At 42.5% G+C, this 20,897-nt stretch overlaps 1 protein-coding gene across 2 annotated transcripts in view; it reads left to right on the top strand.

Moving 5' to 3' along the window:
* The window catches only part of rgs11 (regulator of G protein signaling 11), a 164,735-nt gene that overhangs the window by 79,375 nt on the left and 64,463 nt on the right, over positions 1 to 20,897 (top strand). For both annotated transcript variants that reach the window (XM_080206663.1, XM_080206664.1), the window contains exon 8: positions 3,808 to 3,889. In XM_080206663.1, coding sequence (XP_080062789.1) covers positions 3,808 to 3,889 — 82 coding nt within the window. The remainder of the gene's footprint in view (positions 1 to 3,807; positions 3,890 to 20,897) is intronic.

Below are 20,897 nucleotides of genomic sequence, written 5' to 3'. Positions count from 1 at the left end.
GTGGATTTTATGGTTCCAGGAAGAGCGAGGCCATAAAATCCCACACATTATGTTTGTAGATGACATCAGGCTCTGGGTTCAGGTGTCCAAATTAAGGGAGAGTGAACATTTTCAAATGACTGCAGATAAATTAGGACCAATATGATTGGGAATTTATGGACCAATACTTCATGGCTTCCTGACCTGCACTTTTGGTGGGCTGAGAATGTGTTGTAAAATTGGCTCTATTTAGTAAATAGGTCACAGAAACACAAACTGGATTTAAAGAAGAAAACTGTGATATCGCAGTGGAACATTTTATTTTTATTCATTCGTGGGACATGGATGTCAATGGCTAGCATTTATTACTCATCCCTAGTTTACTGAGGGCAGTTGAAAGTCAACCACGTTGCTGTGACTCTGGTGTCACATGCAGGCCAGACCAGATAAGGATAGCTGTTTTCCTTCTCTAAAAGACATTAGTGAAGCAGAAGGGTTTTTCCAACAATGGTTTCAAGGTTATCAGTAGATTTTAATTCCAAATATTGTTTATTGAATTCAAATTAAGTATGCAGGTGCAGCAGGTGGTAAAGAAGGCAAATGGCATGATGGCCTTCATTGTGAAAGGTTTCGAGTACAGGAGAGGGGTGTGTTGTTGCAATTGTACAGAACCTTGGTGAGGCCACATCAAGAGTATTGTGTGCAGTTTTGGTCTCCTTTTCTGAGGAAGGATGTTCTTGTTCTCGAGGGAGTGCAGCGAAGGTTTACCAGGCTGATTCCGGGGATGGTGGGACTGACATATGAGGAGAGATTGACTAGATTAGGATTGTTTTCACTGGAGTTTAAATGAATGAGGGGGGGAACTCATAGACACTTATAAAATTCTAACAGTACTAAACAGGGTAGATGCAGGGAGGACGTTCCCGATGGTGGGGGAGTCCAGAAGTAGGGGTCACAGTCTGAGGATTCAGGCTAGACCATTTAGGACGGAGGTGAGGAGACATCTCTTCACTGAAAGAGTGGGAATTCATTACCCACAGGAAGTAGTTGATGCCAAAACATTGAATGTATTCAAGAGGCGGCTGGATATAGCAGTTGGGGCAAATTGGAACAAAAATTATGGGGAAAAAGCAGGATTAGGTTATTGAGTTGGATGATCAGCCATGAGCCTAATGAATGGTGAAGCCAAACAGCCTCCTCTGCTCCAATCTTCTGTGTTTCTATGTAATTCCAGTAGCTGCCGCAGCAGGATTCAAACCCGAATCTCCTAGCTGAGTTTTTCTGGATTAATAGCTAGCGATAATACCACTAGGCCATTCCCAAACAAGCAAAGAAATGTAAAGCATTGTTGAACATATAGAAGAATGGGTCCGGTCATCAATGGATGGACCTGAGCCAATTAAAGTTCAGCTTACTTTGCAGTTTTTGTCTTTAGCACACTTAGATTTTTGGCCCAGAGGGCTACTATGCATTGTGAGTTACTGATGCTCTTGTATACTATTCAAATATTACTGAGGCTTTAGAAATGTGCTTTCTAGCTGCAAGTCACCAATAGAATGTTTACTGCTGTCAAGGTGGAGGTCACAGCAGACATTAGAAGACAGATCTTTCCTTCAAAACAGTCAGTTATCAGACCACATCATGTCTCTCCGCACTTGAGCTGTTTGAGAATAACCCAAAATAAAAGCAGGGATGGACCTTTTTTGGGGGGCTGGGGGTGTGTCTCAAGGCAGTATTTTTCTCTTATTTGCATCATGGCAAATTTTCAAGGATGATAATATTTTTCCCTCTCTCTTTCTCTCTGTGGTCCTGGGGTTCCCAAATGAAAGTGTCTGTAATGGTTCAGGCCAATACGCAGCCACTCATCTTCCTGCTGTTTGCTGCTTCCCCCAATCACCAGTTGCTCCTTTCCCACACTTGCTGCTAATAGGCTCACTGGTGAGATACAGTCATTCCTATTAGCAGCAAGGGTGGGAGAGGAACAACCAGTGATTGGAGGAGCAGCGAGCAGTAGGAAGGTGATTAGCAGTACACAAGTCTGAGTCCTGAGCATTAACACGACAATGATACGAGTGCAGCAGGTGTCGGCCAAAACACTGTCTGAGTGGGACAAGTGGCTGGACGGGGAGAAGAGAAGCTGTTAATTGAGTGAGTTTGGGGAGAGGGTTTGAGAAGGGGGCTTGCTGTGGGAGAGTCGGGTTGGGAAGAGAGGCTGCTGATTGAGTGATTATTTAATAGTATTGGTGGGTGTCATTAATGTGTCCCTCAACTTCAGGTGTTTTTGCTCCAACAAACAAGCTCACCCATCACAATAATGGAAAGTAAAGAATAATTCTAGACATATACTGACCTGTAATGTGTCATTACAATGATTTACAAAACATGTGGTCGGTGGGACAATGCGTTGATGAATAACTCGATCCCTCCGCCCTGTTTTGATGACCTGACCCATTCTTGTATATGTTTGTTTTTTTCACCCTGTAAGAATGTTTTTATGAAGTTTGAGTCCCAGGCTTTGCTGACATCCTGATAGGAAGTTGTCCCTTTGTTCACCCCATATCTGGTCAGCACATCATCTGCTATGCTCCCAACAGCATATAACAAAGTGCTAATTTTATCTTTGACATTGTGGTACCAGGTAAAACATCTTTGCCAATTTTCCCCTTATTCAGCCTGTCTGAGGCCCTTTATATTTTGAATCGACTCTGACAGGGGCAAGGTGGTAGCGATTTCTCACCATGGCTCAAGGTTGATTGTCCCTGGCTTGTTTGTCTTGCCAATCGCTGGATTGTCCTCAATATTTTGTTGTCTCTGGTGTGATTGCTGATTTGGCCTTCAAGCCCTTCACTTACTGCTCTGCACTATTGCTGGGTTTCACTTGAGGCTTTCCCTATTGTTCTCTGTTGTTTCTCTGTGGGTGTAGTCACTGGTGCCACCACCTGTTATTGTGCTGTATCTTGGGATTCTTCGGCTTCTTAATCTGTGAGGGATCCTGCTGGAAGCAGTGGTTTTTTGTTCAAAAACATTTACTTATATGATAAATATTTACAAAGGTTAAATAAGACCTGGAGCTACTCTCTGAGATTCTTCACGCTCATCTCCTCTCAGTGAGCAACATCACTGTGACATAACTCCTTCACACACACTCAGTAGGTATCATTAGAGTTAACCATTTACTCTCCAGAGGAGCCCAAGGAGAAGGAGCAGAGGGAGGAAGAGTAGGATTTGGAAAAGGGGGAAGGGGGAGAAGATCTGGAGTCAAGAGAGGAAACCAGGGTCAGTGGTGTTAGTGTTAGGGGAGTGGTGGGGACATTGGCATTGAGTTTTTTTGATACGTGGGATTGAGAAGAGCACTCCAACTCTACCTCCACAATGTAAACATGAAAAGCTGACTTTGTAAGGCGGAGGCAATCCCACCCACAGTTTGGTTTTACTGAGAACAGCTAGTGGCCATCTTCAGGGCAAACTATTCTTGGAGTGAGAGCCTCAGACAAGGAATTGGGATCCTTATTTTCATCAGCAAATAGTCTAATTCTATTCCAGTCATGGGATACTTTTCTTTCCTTTTCTAATCTACTGAAAGCCTGCTTCTTGCTTCCTGCTTTAGTGAATAGCAGAGATACATTTTGGGGGAAGCTTGATAATTACATGAAGGGGAAGATTAGATGACGAGGGTTAGGAGGAAGCTCAAGCAGAGTATAATGACTGGTACATGCGGGTTGGGCTGAATGGCCTGTTTCTGTGCTGTAAATGCTACATAGCCTATGTACTCTGATACAGCCAAATTGGTCAATTGATTCATTTCTCCTTTTCTATGTTGATGAACAGGGCAGCTAAGCAACGGAGAAAATCGGACCGTATTGTACTAGATTGCCAGGAGCAGGCCTATTGGTTCGTGAACAGACCTCCAGTAAGTCATATTACTTACTCGCAATTAAATCATTGTGAAGACCATTCCATTTATGATGGCAGGATTTCCCTCTCCCTTCGAGTCTCTACTTTGAACGTGTGTAGGTAGAGGCAGAGACATTGAGCTTGCTGATTGACCTGTTGCTGATTGAGAAATGTTTTTTTCCCCGTGGATTACAGCTGACGCTCCCACCTGCACTCAGAAGCTTGTTGTTTGGGTGGGAGTGTGGAAAATTGTACACATTTGCTAATCAATGTTCTTAGCATGCAGTGTTGCCGAGACAATGAAGACACAGTTGCCGGAATTTTACTGCCTTGCCTGCCCGAGGCTCGTAAGAGCCACCCAAGGTCAACAGGGAATACCATTCTACGAGCTTCACCTGCCTCGATTACAAGTCGGGTGTGCCGGTAGAATTTTGGCAAATATGTAGCCTTTGCCGTCAATCTGATCATCTCATTTAATCGTGCCCTGTATTTGGGTGGGTGCTGTTCATCTCTAGCTGAAATGACATCAGAAAACTGGAACAGATGTGGAAGTAGATAACGATCGAGCTAAAGGAGACCCTGCCCAACCTTTCCACTCTCGTATTATCATCCACAATCTGATAAGTCAAATCTTGGTTTTATTACTTGTAGTTCTGAGATTCCTTTTTGGAGTCCCTGATGCCATCTTTTTTTTCTGGAAAGATAGAAAGATTGCTTCAAATTTGAAAAGGTTTGAAGAGTATGCACACCCTCCAATTCAACCCTTCCCTCTCACTGTGGGAACAAATTTAGATTCTGTACATTCTCAATGCCCTGTGTTAACAAGATGCACTGAGCTCTGTAAGAATTCTCTCTGTAATTGCAAATAACCCATGTACCATAGGTATGTGAATATAACAAAAAGCTCCCCTCAAAAATTTGGAATACTGGGCTTATCACTTGGTGAAGGGTGACACGGTGGCACAGTGGTTAGCACTGCTGCCTCACAGCACCAAGGATCCGGGTTCAACTTCAGCCTCGGGTCACCATCTGTATGGAGTTTGCACATTCTCCCTGTGTCTGCGTGGGTTTCCTTCGGGTGCTCCCACACTCCGAAGATGTGCATGTGAGGCTGATTGACCAGCAGGGTAACTACGTGGGGTTACAAGGGTAGGGCCTGAGTGGGATTGCTTTCAGTGCAGGCTCGGAGGGCCGAATGGCGTTCTGCGCTATAGGGATTCTATGATTCTATGAAAGTTAAATCTTTGCCATTGATTAAATTTCGTTGATCCCTATAAATTTCAGTGTTGCTGTATTTAAATTTCACACACCTATTCCCCATTCAGTACTATAGTGTTTGAATTTACCCAGTGAACATGAACCGATCTGCAACTCTTAATCTGTCCGAAATGAGAAATGCATTGAATGTGGTAACTGTCTTTACCTGATGCCCGCACATAACAGATTTCTGCAGATTACCCCTGGAACTGCGGCCTTGAGAGTGAGCAATCTATCCATCACCAGTGTGATTATGTAATCAATGAATGAGTCTGGAGAGATAAAAACCGGCAGGTCACAGGCTGGTAACTAAGCCAATACTCATCCGATCGAACCTTGGTCCCAGTCAATATCCATGGTATATGTGTCATGGCACATGTTGAACCCGTGACAGAAACCAAATTTGCCACAATGATCAGCATCTCAATCTTACTACTGTAGGCAAGTGAGCAGAGGCCCACCTTGAGGACTGCTTCACATTGATCAGAACAATATTGACAAGGGCATCCTGAAGTAAGCACAGAAAATGCAGAATAAGTGTAGCAGGTCTGGCAGCATCTGTGGAGAGAGAACATTTCGAGTCCATATAACTCTTCTACAAAACGTAAGGCACCGTCTTGATCAGGCATGGTAGTTGGCATCTGGTGACCCAAGAAACAAGAGGAGAAAATACTATTAAAAAGGCATTGGTTTAGAGGTATATGTGGACTTTCCTAATCAGCTACACTGAGAGAGCACTGACTGAGCCCCAGGAAAGGTGATTCCAGCCACTTACATAGTTTCAGAAGGGGTTCTACTGGAATCCTCAAAAGATCACAGTCGGAGATTGGGAAAATCCCATGAATTTTCAAGGCCAGCATCTTGAAGAATTTTATCAGCACAAGAGATCTCAAAGTGGGTGAGCTGCGCATTACCAATGTAATTGCACAGATAACTGTCCAATTATATTATAATGAGGCAGTCTGTAGAACTTTATCAGGATGATTTTTTTAAAGTATATGTATGTATATATCCAGACTTTTCAAAATGTATTAGTTTATGAGCTTTGTGCCTTTTAAGAAGTTTAATTGTTCCGTTAATTCAAACATACAATAAATGAAGGGAAGCGAAACATGGACTGAGCAAAGAGATTGGAGCAATTGGTTTGTTTCCATCCCTGCAAATGTTATTTGAACTGCCATGATGTCCTGTGGAAATCCTGTTCTGTGGGAGGCATCACAGTTTAGTAACTCATTCCATTGCCTGTCGCAGAGCAGCTTATCTGAAGTGTCCATTCTGGGCGGGGAGGAGCTTCATCGTGGTTATAATTAGCTACATTATAGTTTCATTATCGAGGTTACTTAAAAATGAGCCATGAAATTCCATGGGATTTTCCCAATCTCCCATCATGATCTTTCTGGGATTCTAGTGGCAGCCCTGCAGACACTGTGACAGTGACTGGAATCAGTGTTTGTGCTGTTGCCAAGGTGATCTGCCAGTCAGTCACCTGCTGAAATGTGTGTGCCTGATCAGGAAAGCCCTCATGAGCTCCCAAACCAACATCTTTGCTTACACACCTTTCTGCACATCCATGGACATCTGCGTAGGCCCCAAGCAGGAATGCCTTTAAAAATTGTGCACATTTTCCAAATAAGTATTTTAGAGCTTTAAAAGGCTCTTCTTTTAACTTTTCTCTTTTTTTTTCTCATGCCTGCTCCCAAAACTGTGGGTATTTATATATTCACTGGATCTTTTATTCCAGTTATATTTATTTACTGTTGGCCCGTACTCCCATTATTGGGTTGGGCAGTGGGAATCTGGAAGCTTTCATGTTCAGAGAAAGCTGAGGAGTTTAATAGAGGGTCAGGCTGCCTGCCCTCTTCACTCTGTACCTGCAAAGATTGGTAAGAGAAGGGTAGGAAATTCTTTGCTTTGCCACAAACTATGCTCAGCGCTCCATAGAGAGCAACAGCAGCACATCCCAGTGATGTCTTGATGAAATTGTTGCCCAGTTCTTGTGTTCGGATGGTTTTTGAACAAACCACAATCTCAGCATTTTTCTGTGTCCATTCATGCGAGATTTGGGTGTTGCTGACTGGGCCAGCATTTATTGCCCATACCTGATTGCCCTTTGGAGTACATTCAAGAGTCAACCACATAGATGTGGGGTCTGGGGTCTGCCTGTAGGCCAGGCAATGTAAGGAGGCAGATTTCCTTCCTGAAAGGACGTTTGTGAATCAGGTGGGTTTTTAATGACAATCGACATTACACTTTTAATTCCAGATTCTTACTGAATTCGAATTTCATTGGCTGTGGTGAGATTCAAACCCAGGTCCCGATAGCATTATCCTGGGTCTCTAGGCTAGTGACAACACCAGCATACCACTGCCTCCCTATAGCATGTTGTGCTTGATGTCGTACTGCATGAGGGAATATGAGCAGCTTACATCTTTGACCATGTGCAGCAAGATGCCATTGACTATTTCTGTAATCTTAATCAGAAATGGACTGGAGATCTGTCTTCCTGGAATCTGTGTTTGATATACCATGTGCTTATAAGGATTTGTGCCTGTCCAGGGTTCGTAACGGTCAGTTTTGATGCAGCGCGTACACTAGTGCTAATCCATATGATGATACGGTGGGGTGGCACAGAGGGCAATCGTCTCCACAAGCCCTTCTTGCTGCAAAACTTCAACTGTCACCAACAATGAGGGTTATCTCCTGAGCTCTTCTGTCAAGTACCTATAGACTCATTCTTCTGCATCTAGTGTTCAATTTTGTTTTCCTGCCACATTCTAATAATCTGTCCCTTCAGCTTTGGCTTTGAAGCTCTCTGCAGATTTTCTGAAATTTTGCCCATTGTTACACTGGCCTTTAAATTTCTCTTTAAATTTCTCTTACACATAGGACTGGATTTTTGTAGAGTTGGAAAGGGTCCCTTGGCCAATGGATCATTAAAAATGGTTGGCAGAGTTCGTATGAGGAAGTCCCACCCCATTTCTGACAGATGGAAGGAAATGGGGACGGGGAGGTTACCACTTTCAGTAGAGGGAGATTGTCCTACGTGCACCTTCCAAAAACTGTATTCCCTCTTCGTGCCTTCCCTAGCCTCTAAAACCCAACCATCCTCATCCCCCCTTTGGATGACAATCACTCTCGACTGAACTCACTCTGACATCCATGCTACCTTCTTCCAGATTGGTTAGCAGCTCTCTAGGGTGGGCCTTCATTCCACTAAGGACTGGAAATCACACACTCAGCTTGTTAAGCCCACCCACAGAGTGATATTTCTGTGGCGAAGCCTTTATTAAAATTGTTCCTTCTACAACCAACTCTTCAGTTGGAAGGTAGAGTGGGATCTTGGGCGAACAGTATGTCCATTCCCCCCCAGCCCATAAAATTCAACCTATTATGTCATTATGAATGAATGGCTGAGTTTCAAAAACTACAGTTACCTCAGCAAGGGTTTCTGAATTCAGTTTGATTGGGTTTTAGGAGGCTTTTAAGTAATTAGCTGTCTTTGATGTTGAATGTGAATACAAGTTTGTTTATTTTATAAGAGATTTGAATGAGTTTCTTGAATGGGAGTTGCTTTCACTATCAAGTGTCTACAAATGACAGCTGAGTAGTGTACCTCAGTAGTGGAAATCAGATTATTAGAAGTTTATTTTCCACATGGCTCCTGAGGTCTGCCCATGCTGGATACTAGATGAGTGGTTATAGAGGTGACATAGGGTATGATGGACAATGGGAAGTAGGTTAGATATGAGCTGACATGATGGTAGCAGACAGGGTGAGGGCTAGAGGGCCTAACAGTGTCTAAAATAACTGTGAAGTTCCAGAGAACCAAGTGGACTTTCTAACCAGCCCACCTTGGCACTCACATATCATCAACATGGCTACCGAGGATCTACTTCCAGAGTTGGAGGCGCAGAAATTTCCTGACCCACGCTAACTACTTCAGTAGTGAAAATCCAGCCCATAAATTTTACTTACATCATCACTAGATCCTTCTGCACTTGTGTCGGGAGTTGCGAATAATTATACAAATGATCAGAGAATTAAATGCTATTTGCATTTGAGACTCATTACAAACTAAATTAGGACTGATTTATATCTGAAGGCAAAAAAATTGGCCTTTTGTCTAAAGTCTAGGAGGCAATTCTCCCATCCCACTGCACTAATTTATTAGGCGGGAGATTTCAGCGGGGCCGGATTAGTGCAATGCACACCTGCCCTGAGCGCCTCTCCCAATGCCAGATTTCTGGCACTGTCAACTCTGCACCAGAAATAGGTATTTGGTATGCGGTGGGGGGGGTGGGCGGAGTTTAATGTTATTTAAATGTGATTAATGGGCTTGGGACTGAAGTCTCTGGGCCCGCTAGCATCTCCCCCTCCCCTCATCCCCAACTCCCGCCAGAGTATTTCACTCCAGCAGAGCTTAGAATAACTCTTCACTTTCGGGGAGCTGGCGGCCCGACCCTGCTGGAGTGATGGGGGGACAATTGGGGGCCCCCCCCAAGAAGGTCAGACATGGGGGTGCCCTCTGGGCATTGGCACCCTGGCAATGCCAGCCTGGTTCCCCTGGCACTGCCCAAGGGGCACAGTGCACCTTGGCACTTCTCATCAAGCATGGGGCATTGCCAAGGGGGCAGGGCATATAGGGGTGGGTCTAGAGGGAGGGTTCTAATGGGGTGGTGTCTAGGTTTTAATGATAGTCATGCTGGTGGCCTCTGCAATGCACAGAGTGTGGGAGATTCTAGTGCAAACGCCCACTGAAAAAAAACAGGTTGATTTAGTCCAGTTTTCACACAAATTTGACACTTCTGATTTGGGAGAATCCCGGCCCAAGTGTCAGATCATGCCCAAGATCAGGTGCAATGTTTTTCCTTGTCAGCTTGGATGTTGCATGTCTCATGGAGACCATGCTTTGGATTCAATTTGAATTTGAATAGAATCATAGAATTCAAGGCTATGGGCCAAGTGCTGCTAGATGGGATTAGGTAGGAAGTCAGGTGTTTCTCACATGTTGGTGCAGACTAATGGGCTGCAAGGTAGCACAGTGGTCAGCACTGCTGCCTCACAGCGCCAGGGATCCGGGTTTGATTCCCGGCTTAGGTCACTGTCTGTGTGGAGTCTGCATGTTCTCCTTGTGTTTGTGTGGTTTTCCTCCAGATGCTCTGGTTTCCTCCCATAGTCTGAAAGATGTGCTGATCAGGTGCATTGACCCAAACAGGTGCTGGAATGTGGCGACTAGTGGAATTTCACAATAACTTAATTGCAGTGTTAATGTAAGCCTTACTTGTGACGAATAAAAAAACTTTACTCAATGGGCTGAAGGGTCTCTTCTGTACTGTATGATTCTATGGTTTTTGGAGCAAGCAAGGCAGTGGATTAAGGACTTGCCCTCTCTACGCATTGGCTTTGCAACTTTAACAATGGAGTAATTTTTTTAAAATCAGCCCCATTACCTTAACTGAATGAAGGGGAGGTTAATTTTTTTTAGATTAATCTAAAAGAAAGCTCCACTTTGCATGTCACATACATTGGTCAGGTCTCTGGTACCAAAGATATTTTCTTACATAAAACTCAGCATCTGTTGACCTTAACAGTTCAACTTCCAGAAACCAAGATGATACAAAGGAATAGTAAATATAGAAATCACCATGTTCTCAGATCAATATGGTTTCCTCCCTGGCTATTCACAGAGCTGAATAAAGGTACTGAGGGTCATGTCCTCATGTCTTTAATACAGTGCTACCTAGTTTCAGGCCAAAAAAATCTGAAAGCATTAAAACAGCTTTTATCCACAGCTAAATAGGTTACATTGCCCAATGGGTGGTAATGGATCAAGCGTCACCAGATTAACAGCCTGAATGCACTGGTAGAAAAACATAGAGCTGTCCCTGGAGGTAACAAAATAAGCTGCTTTCATGCTGAAAGCTAGAGCTTTTATTGACTGACAGAAAATATAAGTGATATATCCAGATAAATCTGCAACTTAGGCTCTGTTGTAGATAAATCTCTAATTTAGTGCAGTGGCTAAAACACTGCTGTTTCTATGCTTACTGAAAAAGGACAGATGGGCAAACTAACGTTTGTGTTGCGTTGTGCATTAGTAAATGACCATTCTCCGTTTTATTCCTTTCAAACATGTCAGATACATTGCCAATGTATTACAATAGTACATTTCATGCCTCATGAAGCCACGTACAAGAAACATACTTTGATTTGAATTGTAAGAGCTTTGTAAGCAGAAACTAGAGTGATAATGTACTATACAACAGCAATGCACGTGTTTCATAATTGTCACCGTGAATATTGACAGGATAATGGAATGTCACAGGTGGAAAGAGGCCATTCAGCCCATTGAACCCCTGCCAGTGGTTTTTTTCCTGAACTTTCACAGAATACATGGAAGTTATAAAATGGAAACTTTCAACCCAAGCACCCGGCATTTACCCTCCTTGCAAGCAAATAGTTCTAAGACATTTTATCCACACTATTCCCACATTTCTTCATCTCCTTGATTCTCTTATTTACCTATCCTATCTTGAACATTGGCATGCTTTCTTCCTCAACCATGGATCCTGGAAGTAAAATGCACAGCCTCACAATTTTCTGTGCAAAGATGTCTCTCTCGATCTCCGTTCAAAATCTTACAATTAACTCTTGTATTTTGGCCCATTGTTCAAGAGCCCTCGTGATTGCTTCGATTTACCCTGTCCTGTCCATTCACAATTTCAAGCACATTCAACCACTTACCCCACAGTCCACATTTTTCTCTCATAAAAAGACCCCACTTTTCAAGTCTTCATATTTTTACTTCCAAATATCTGGTAACATGTGAGTAAACCTGTGCTGTTGCCCTTCACATTTCAATGTCCTTCTATAGCGTGGACTCCAATACCACACATAGATCTGTAATTGAGGTCTGAATAAACTTTGAGACAGGCTTATCTTTATCTTCTGTTTTTCACATTCTACATCTCTTGTCATTAAAATCTAGAAATCTGTTGGCTTTATTATAGACTTATCAACCCGAGATGCTCTTTCATATCCTGTGGATCAGAATCCCAAGTCTCTTAACTCTTCTGCAGCACCGAATGTACATCCACTCATAGCAAAATTCCTGGGATTTGTCTTTTAGCAAAGTTTATCTCATGCTTACTGGCATTGAATGTCACTTTTCAACTCAATCCCCAGTTAACCAATGAATTGACAGTAACTCCTCGTTTGACATAATCTGTGAATCATAGAATCCCTACAGTGCAAAAGAGGCCATTCGGCCCATTGAATCTGCACTGACTCTCTGACAGATTATTTTACCCAGGTCCTCTCCTTGCCTTATTCCCCCTAATCCCATACATTTACCATGGCCAAACCATCTAACCTACACATTTTGGGACACTAAGGGACAAATTAACATTGTCAATCCATGGTAAAAGTGATGATTTTTTTGCCAATGTGTTCAGAACTTTTGTTTGGGTTCATATCCTGTCAACAAGATTCACTACTTGAAATGAAAATGAAAGCCAAATTCTTGCTCCTGTTCGCACTAGCAGACTCTTAGGGTCCCGCAGCCAACCTACCCCTGCGATGGGACCATAACATTCTGCCGCCAGCGAGCATGTGCCACCTCCCGCTGATGGAAACACACCACAGAGTGGGAGAAAAACCCCGCTCCAAAAGTGCTGGGAAAATTCCGTGGGTCTGGGAACTGTTAAAACAGTTATGAAGAAGAGTTGTATTGAACTTTAAACATTGTCAGGGATGTTCTGGCCCCATGGCACTGTGATTCGCTGGGATATTCGATGGCCCAGCCAAAGATCCATTGATTTTTGTCGGGATATGGCAATCCTAGGGGCGCGCGGGGCCAGAAAATATTGCCAGTTAACTCTGGTTCTCCTTCTTCAGATGCTGCCAGACCTGCTGGGTTTTTCTGCTTTTATTTCAGATCGCCAGCATCCGCAGTTTTTTGCTTTTGTTTAAAAATCACTACCTAATCTGGTTCAGAGCAAGTTGGTGATTTAAAATCAAGGAGTATTGAGGAATACTCCCCAACTTTTAAATGGTCACAGTGACCCACCAGGAGAGGCAATGGCCTTGTGGTATTAATTCAGAAGCTCAACTAATGTTCTGGGAACCTAGGTTCAAATCTCGCCATGGCAAATGTTGGAATTTGAGTTCAATAAAGAATATCTGGAATTAAGAATTTACTGATGACTATGAAACAATTGTTGGAAAAATCCATCTGGTTCACTAATGTCTTTTAGGGAAAGAAATCTGCCATTCTAACCTGGTCTGGCCCACATGTGACTCCAGAACCACAGCAATGTTGACCCTCAACTGCCCTCTGAAATTACCTAGCAAGCCAGTCAATTCAAGGGGGACTAGGGATGGGCAATAAATGCTGGCCAGCCATTGACGCCCATGTCCCACTAATGAATGCAAAATAGGAAACGGCAGCTGTAATATAATCAGATTCAATGTAAAAATAGAAAAAGGAAAATTAAGGACTGGGCTACTTGACTGGAATAGAGAAAATTGTAGCAATAAGCAAAAAGATTGGCTAGATTAAGCAGAAGGCAAATCACAAATCAGAAACTGGAAACCTTTAAACAAGAGGTGGAAAGAAATTAAATCAAATGCATTTCGGTAAGGGAGAATAAAAATACTCAAAGATGGGGATTCTGTCCAATTTGAAACTTACAGCCTGAATAAAAGGAAAACTAGGATAAATTCTGTATGAAAAAAGGAAAAATGCACTAAAACATGTTAAAAATTTCAGAGGTAAGAAAGACCATGAGTAAAAGTTATAAAAGAGCAATGAAACATTTTCGATAGACACTAAATCATAGAATCGATGCAGTGCAGAAGAGGCCAATCAGCCCATTGAGCCTGTATCGACTCTCTGACAGAACATCATTCCCAGTCCCTTTCCCCTCCCCTATCCTCACAACCCCACACATTCACCATATCTAATCCATCTCACCTACACATCTTGGGTCACTAAGGGGCCATTTAGCATGGCCAATCCACCTAACCTGCACACCTTTGGAGTGTGGGAACTCCCGGAGGAAACCTACACAGACACAGGGAAAATGTGCAAACTCCACACAAACAATCACCCAAGGTCGGAATTGCACCCAGGTCCCTGGAGCTGTGAGGCAGCAGTGCTAACCACTGTGCCACTGTGCTGCCCCATGATAGTAGAGAGAAGATGATCTAGGCATGGGTGGAGATAAAGAAAATGGCAGTGATTTTAAGTAAGTATTTTGTCTCTGTTTTGCCAGAGGAGGTGACTGTTGAAATTTTAACAACCAAAGGTGGTTATTATTAATGGAGGCAATTCAAAGGGAAATAGCAGTTGTTTAAACTGAAGATACACAAATTGCAGGGATGAATTATGTCAAAGGATCCCAGGGGGAAAAGGGCTGAAATAACAGAGCAAGTTTGTATAGAGAGCTGTAGAGTAACTGTCAATTATATATTTTTTACTTTTAAAAAGAAAGAAATTCACTGGGAATAAAAGGCCAAGCAGTTACTTTAAAATGACTACAGCGAACACAAAGGAAAATCTTACTAAGTCCTTTGAGAAATAGGAGCGAATCAAAGACAATCGTAGAACATGGATTTCTAAACAGAAGGATGTAGGTGTAAAATGTGGCTTACATAGATTTAGAAACAAACACTTGATAGAACATTTAAGTAACAGGTTAATTGCAAAGTTAGCACACATGCACACAGACATGCAGCTGTATAGATAAAGAAATGGTTGGAAGATGGAAATTTAAATGTTGGGCAAAACAGATTTTCAACAATTGAAAAGATTTGGTGAGTAGTAATGTATAGGAGTTTGGATTGGTGTCTCTGTCATTTGTTGCAGCATAAAAGGCCAGGACTTGTGATACAAGGACCGTTGTTGGAATTTACAGATGTTGCCAAATTGCATGAAGGACAGTGAATGTCTATATTGTGGTTTTCTGCCAGGAATGGAGAGGTAAAACTATTCTTATTTGATTCCACTGGAACAAGAAGATGGCTTGAGAGACATGATTAATGGTTATGAAAAGGTCACAGACTGTGTCTATCAGTTGACAAGATATGGAGATGCCAGCATTGGACTAGGGTGGGCACAGCAAGAAGCCTCACAATACCTGGTTAAAGTTCAACAGGTTTATTTGGAATCATGAGCTTTCGGAGCACTGCTCCTTCATTAGGTGAGTGGCTCATCTGATGAAGAAGCAGTGCTCCGAAAGCTCGTGATTCCAAATAAGCCCATTGGATTTTAACCTGGTGTTGTGAGACTTGGTACTATCAGTTGACAAAACTGCAAAACAACATCTTGCATTCATATAACACCTTTAACACAGTAAAATATTGTAAAGTTGCTTCACAGCAATATTCTCAGGTTTAAAAATTGATACCAAATCAAGTGATGATATATTAGGACTATTGACCAAAGTAGGTCTTATGGGGCATCTTAAAGGTAGGGAGTGATATAGAAAGGCAGTGAGTTCAGGGAAGGAATTCTACAACTCAGAGCTTCAGTCCAATGGCAGAGGAATTAAAATTGGAGATACACAAGAGGCCAGAATCGAAGAAGTGAAGATATCTCAAAAGTTTATCTGGCTGGAGGGAGCTACACAGATTTGGAGGGGTGCAGCCCTGGAGGGATTGGGAAATAAAGAGATTTAAATTTCAGTGCCAGGTTGATAGATGAACAGGATTGAGTGAGAGCAAGAGAGTTCTGGGTGAGTGCAAGCTTATGGAAGATGGGACGTTGGCTAGAAGAGGTAACAAGAAGTGAGGGTTTCAGCAGCAGATGAACTGAGGCAGAGATGGTTGATGCTATGGAAATGAAAGTGGCAGTATTGGTGAATTGTCGATGGTTCACTCTCTGCCTTAAATGCAAGGCTAAGGTTGTGGATGGTCTGCTTCAGGCACAGACAGTTCATAGAGAAGTGTGGAATCGATGGCTGAGGAGTGGCATTTGTGGCAGGGATTGAAAACCATGGATTGGGTTTTCACAATACTTAATTGGAGGAAACTTTTACTAATCGAGTATTATATCTTGGATAAGCAGTGCAGTGAATCTGAGATATTGGAGGGGCTGAGAGAATTGATGATGAGGAGATAGGTTCATCAGCCTGATGTTGTGGACTGGAAAATGCATTTTATGTTGTCTTGTGATGCTGGAAAGGTGGTAAACAATTAAAAAAAAAAGAGCTTGTCATATTGATGAATGAGGAGGTGTGGTTGAGTTACTGCTCATTCATTATTTCACCATGCAGATTCTGGACAGAAAGGAGCTGAAGGTTTTGAAAAAGATGCAGAAAAGATTTATAAGAATGATTCCGAGTTTAGTTATGTAAATAGATTGGTGAAACTGGGGCTATTTTCCTTGGAAAAGCAAAAACTGAGAGGAGATTTGTTAGTCATGTTCAAAAGCATGAGGGCTCTGGGAAGACAATGGCCAAGTGGTATTATCATGAAACTATTAATTCAAAAACTCAGCTAATGTTCTGGGAACCTGGGTTTGAATCCCACCATGGCAAATAGTGAAATTTGAATTCAGTAAAAATATCTGGAATTAAAAATCTACCGATGATCATGAAACTATTGCCATTGCTACCTGGTTCACTAATGTCCTTTAGGGAAGGAAATCTGTCATCCCTCCCTGGTCTGGTCTATATGTGACTCTAGAGCCACAGCAATGTGGTTGACTTTCAACTGCCCTCAGGCATTTAGGGATGGGCAATAAATGTTGGCCAGCCAGTGACACCCATGTCCCATGAATTAATAAAAAAACCATAAATAGAGAGGAGGTGTTCCCATAGGCAGACGGTCGAGGACCATAAGGTGATTAAGAAAAGAACCAGAGGGGACATGAGGAAAAACTTCTTTATGCAACAGGTTGTTTGGATCTTTAATGCACTACCTGAGCATGTAATGGGACAGGTTCAATTGCAGGTTTCAAAAGGGAATTGGATAATTATCTGAAGAGAGAAGATTTTTAGGGCTACAAGGCAGAGAGTGGGACAAGCTGAGTTTCTGTTGCAAAAAACAGACACAGAGACAATGGGCTGAATAGCTTCCTTCTGCGATTCTAGTACAGGTGCATTCAAGGATCTTGATAAACATATGAAGAAAATAGAAGCTGAAGATTACATGAATAGTGTGATCAAGAAGGGCAGGTGAAGAACATAAACACCAACATAGATGAGGTGGGCCAAATGGTCTATGCTGTGAATTCCATTCCATCTTGGAATACAAAGCTATTTCACATCCCCTACACAGGGAATTAATGTTCAGTAGGAAAATGCAGCAGGGCATTTTGGGGCTATTGATGCTGCTTTAGATTCCAGGGACTTTTGAGTTTCAAAGCCTGTTTATGAAGAAGCTGTGTGCAGACTGTTGTAAAGCATGTAATTGTTTTACAGTCAGATTGCTATACAGGAGGGTTAATGCTGCTATTGCTGCTGCATGTTGACTCACAGACATTCAGCAGGAGCACTTTGAGACTCAGGGCCCTGGTCGGACCTCCCTCTGTCATCTCTCAACCTCCCCAGGCTTTGGATTCACAGCTACACCGCGAGCTTCTGAAGTTCTGGTCAACTCTTAGCGTCCGGCCTGAACTCAAACTCCAGAAACTCGTAACCAAACTTGCCCTTGTGCCCCACATAATAACGCAGGCAGAAATCACTCGACATAGTCACTACTCCAGCCACCCCTGCGTCACACATCGCACAGTCCCATGTGTTTGCTGGAGGATTTCCGTCCAGTTCCTGTTATTACCATCAATGAGTCAAAGCCCCTGCTTGTGTCACTCCTGGAAACAATAGCTTCAATATTGGAAATGGTGAGGATTAAAATCAACACCAATGTTAATGACTGAAAATCCAGTCAGACAATTATTAGAGTAGATTCCACTGAGATCAGTAGAAAGAAAAATCAATTGAAGTGTATAATGGACAGCCAGTTAGCAGAATAAAGTTTACCATCCAGCCTTTAAATCGGGGATGTCAAAGATAAAGTAGGAGGTATTGGAAGTGGGATAAGGCTGGAATCAGAGTTACAGAAGTACCAATGACTTTTCCTAACTATTCATTTTCGGAATTGTTCTCATGTTCATTTTAAATTTCCCAGTTGGCTTCCAGAAGTTTATATCAAAGTGTATTTCTTGAGTGATGTAACTTCCTTAGCATCATTTTGTACTGTTGTCAGGAAAGAGAGATTTAAGCAGTTTGAGTTGACCCAAGAGCTATGGAGTTAAGGAGGGACGTCTAAATGTTGCAGGGAGTGTCGGTAACTATTTGTCATGGTCCCTACGAAACATGCAGAGAGGTGGATTACAGGATTAGCCATTAAAGCCTTTAAATAGCAAGTTCTGGAGCAGCACCATACCTCCAAAAATGTTTTTTCTCATATGACCTTCACTTATTTTGCCAATTCCTTTAAATCTGTGCCCTTTCATTCTCAATCCTTTCATTAGTGGAAACAGTTTCTCCCGATCTACTCTGTAGATCCCTCATGATTTTGCATCTCTTATCAAATACCCCCTCTCAGCCTTCTCTTCTCCAAGGAAAACAGTCCTAACTTTTCCAATCTGTCTTCATAAGTTCCTCATACTTGGAATCATTCTTGTCAATCGTTTCTGCACCTTCCATTCAATGCCTTCACATCCTTCCTAAAGTTCTGTGCCCAGAGCTAGATGCAATACTCTAGCTATTACTGAAACATGGCTAAGGAAGGGGCAGGACTGGCAGCTCAATGTTCCAGGCTACAGATGAGGTAGGAAAGATAGAACAGGAAATAAGAGAGGAGTTGCATTTTTGATTAGGGACAACATCACAACAGTACAGAGACGGGATAAATTTGAGGGTTTTCCCATTGAGCCTATTTGGGTAGAAGTGAAAAATAAAAAGGGGAGGATCACTTTGATAGGATTGTACTACAGGTCCCCAAATAGTCAGCAAGAAACTGAGAAGCAAATATGTAAGGAGATTCCAAGAAAAATAGGGTGGTAGTAGTAGGGGACTTTAACTTTCCCAACATTGACTGGGACAGCCATAGTATGAGGGGCTTGATTAGAGTGAAATTTGTTAAGTGTATTCAGGAGGAATTTCTCATTCAGTGTGTGAATGGCCTGACTGGAGAGAGGCAAAGCTTGACCTCCTCTTGGGAAATAAGGAAGGGCAGGTGACAAAAGTGTTATGGGTGATCACTTTGGGACCAGTGACCAATATTTCATTGTTTTAAGATAGCTATGGAGAATGATAGATCTGGCCCATGAGTTAAAATTCTAAATTAGGGCAAGGCCAATTTTGATGGTATCAGGCAAGAACTTTCAAAAGTTGACTGGGGGAGTCTGTTGACAGACAAAGGGACAGCTGGTAAGTGGAAGGCTTTCAGAAGTATGTTAACCAGGGTTCAGCGTAAGCACATTCCTCTTAGAGTGAAGGGCAAGGCTGGTAGAAGTAGGGAATCCTGGAAGCCTGGGTTATTGAGCCCTGGTCAAAAAGAGGAAGGAGGCATATGACATGCATAGACAGCGGATCCCTTGAAGAGTACAGAGAATGTCAGAGTAGAATTAAGAGAGAAATCAGGAAAGCAAAAAGGGACACAAGATTGCTTTGGCAGATAAGCAAAGGAGAATCCATAGAGCCTCTACAAATACATAAAAGGCAAAAGAGTAACAAGGGAGAGAGTAGGGCCGCTTAAAGCTCAACAAAGACATCTATGTGCGTAGCCATAAGAGATGGATGAGATCCTAAATGAATATTTCTCATCAGTATTTACTGCTGAGAAAGACATAGATGTTAGGGAACTTGGGGAAATAAATAGTGATGTCTTGAGGAGTGTGCATATTACAGAGAAGGAGATGCTGGAAGTCTTAAAGTGCATCAAGGCAGATAAATCCCCAGGACCTGATGAAGTGTACCCCAGGACACTGTGGGATGCGAGGGATGAATTTGCAGATCCTCTGGCAGAGATATTTGAATCATCGATAGTTGCAAGTGAGGTGCCTAAAGTTTGGAGAGTGGAAAATGTTATGCCTTTGTTTAAAAAGGGCTGCAAGAAAAAGGTGAGCCGAATGACTGTAGTGGGTAAATTGTCAGAAGATATTCTGAGAGACAGGATGGACAGACATTTCAAGACACAAGGACTGATTTGGGACCAAAAGAGAAAATGCTGGAAAATCTCAGCAGGTCTGACAGCATCTGTAGGAGAGAAAAGATCTGACATTGAGTCCAGATGACCCTTTGTCAAAGCTAAAAGGCATAGAACGTGGGAAATATTTATACTGCAGGATGAGAGAAAGAAAGATGAGTCATAGCCAAAGAAACCTGGGGAAAGGCTGCTAATGGCTGTCCATAGAGAGAATAAAGAGCAGAGAAACTGAAATCAGAGGGTAAACTGTGACAGATGAAGATGTGGGAGGAGGGGGTAGATTAGGTGGAAGAGAGGTAAAATTTAGAAAAAGGGGAAAAGAAGAAGGAAAGAGGAAGAAAAGGTAAGGAAAGTAGGAGAAAAGAGTGGGGGGGAGGTTAAGAAAAATGAAGAAAGACAATAAAGAAACAAAAGGTAGAAAACAGTTAAAAGAATTAAATAAAATGGAAATAAAGGGGTTGAGGGAGAGGGGTTAATCATCTGAAGTTATTGAATTCAATGTTGAGACCAGAAGGCTGTAAGTGCCTAGCCAGAAGATGAGATGCTGTTCCTCCAGTTTGAGCTTCACTGGAACGTTGCAGCAGGCCAAGGACAGACATGTGGGCATGGGA

The sequence above is a fragment of the Carcharhinus amblyrhynchos genome, chromosome 18 (assembly GCF_965287045.1).
Source record: "Carcharhinus amblyrhynchos chromosome 18, sCarAmb.v2.hapA, whole genome shotgun sequence".
NCBI lineage: Eukaryota > Metazoa > Chordata > Chondrichthyes > Carcharhiniformes > Carcharhinidae > Carcharhinus > Carcharhinus amblyrhynchos.
This window is presented reverse-complemented; position numbering and strand designations above follow the sequence as displayed.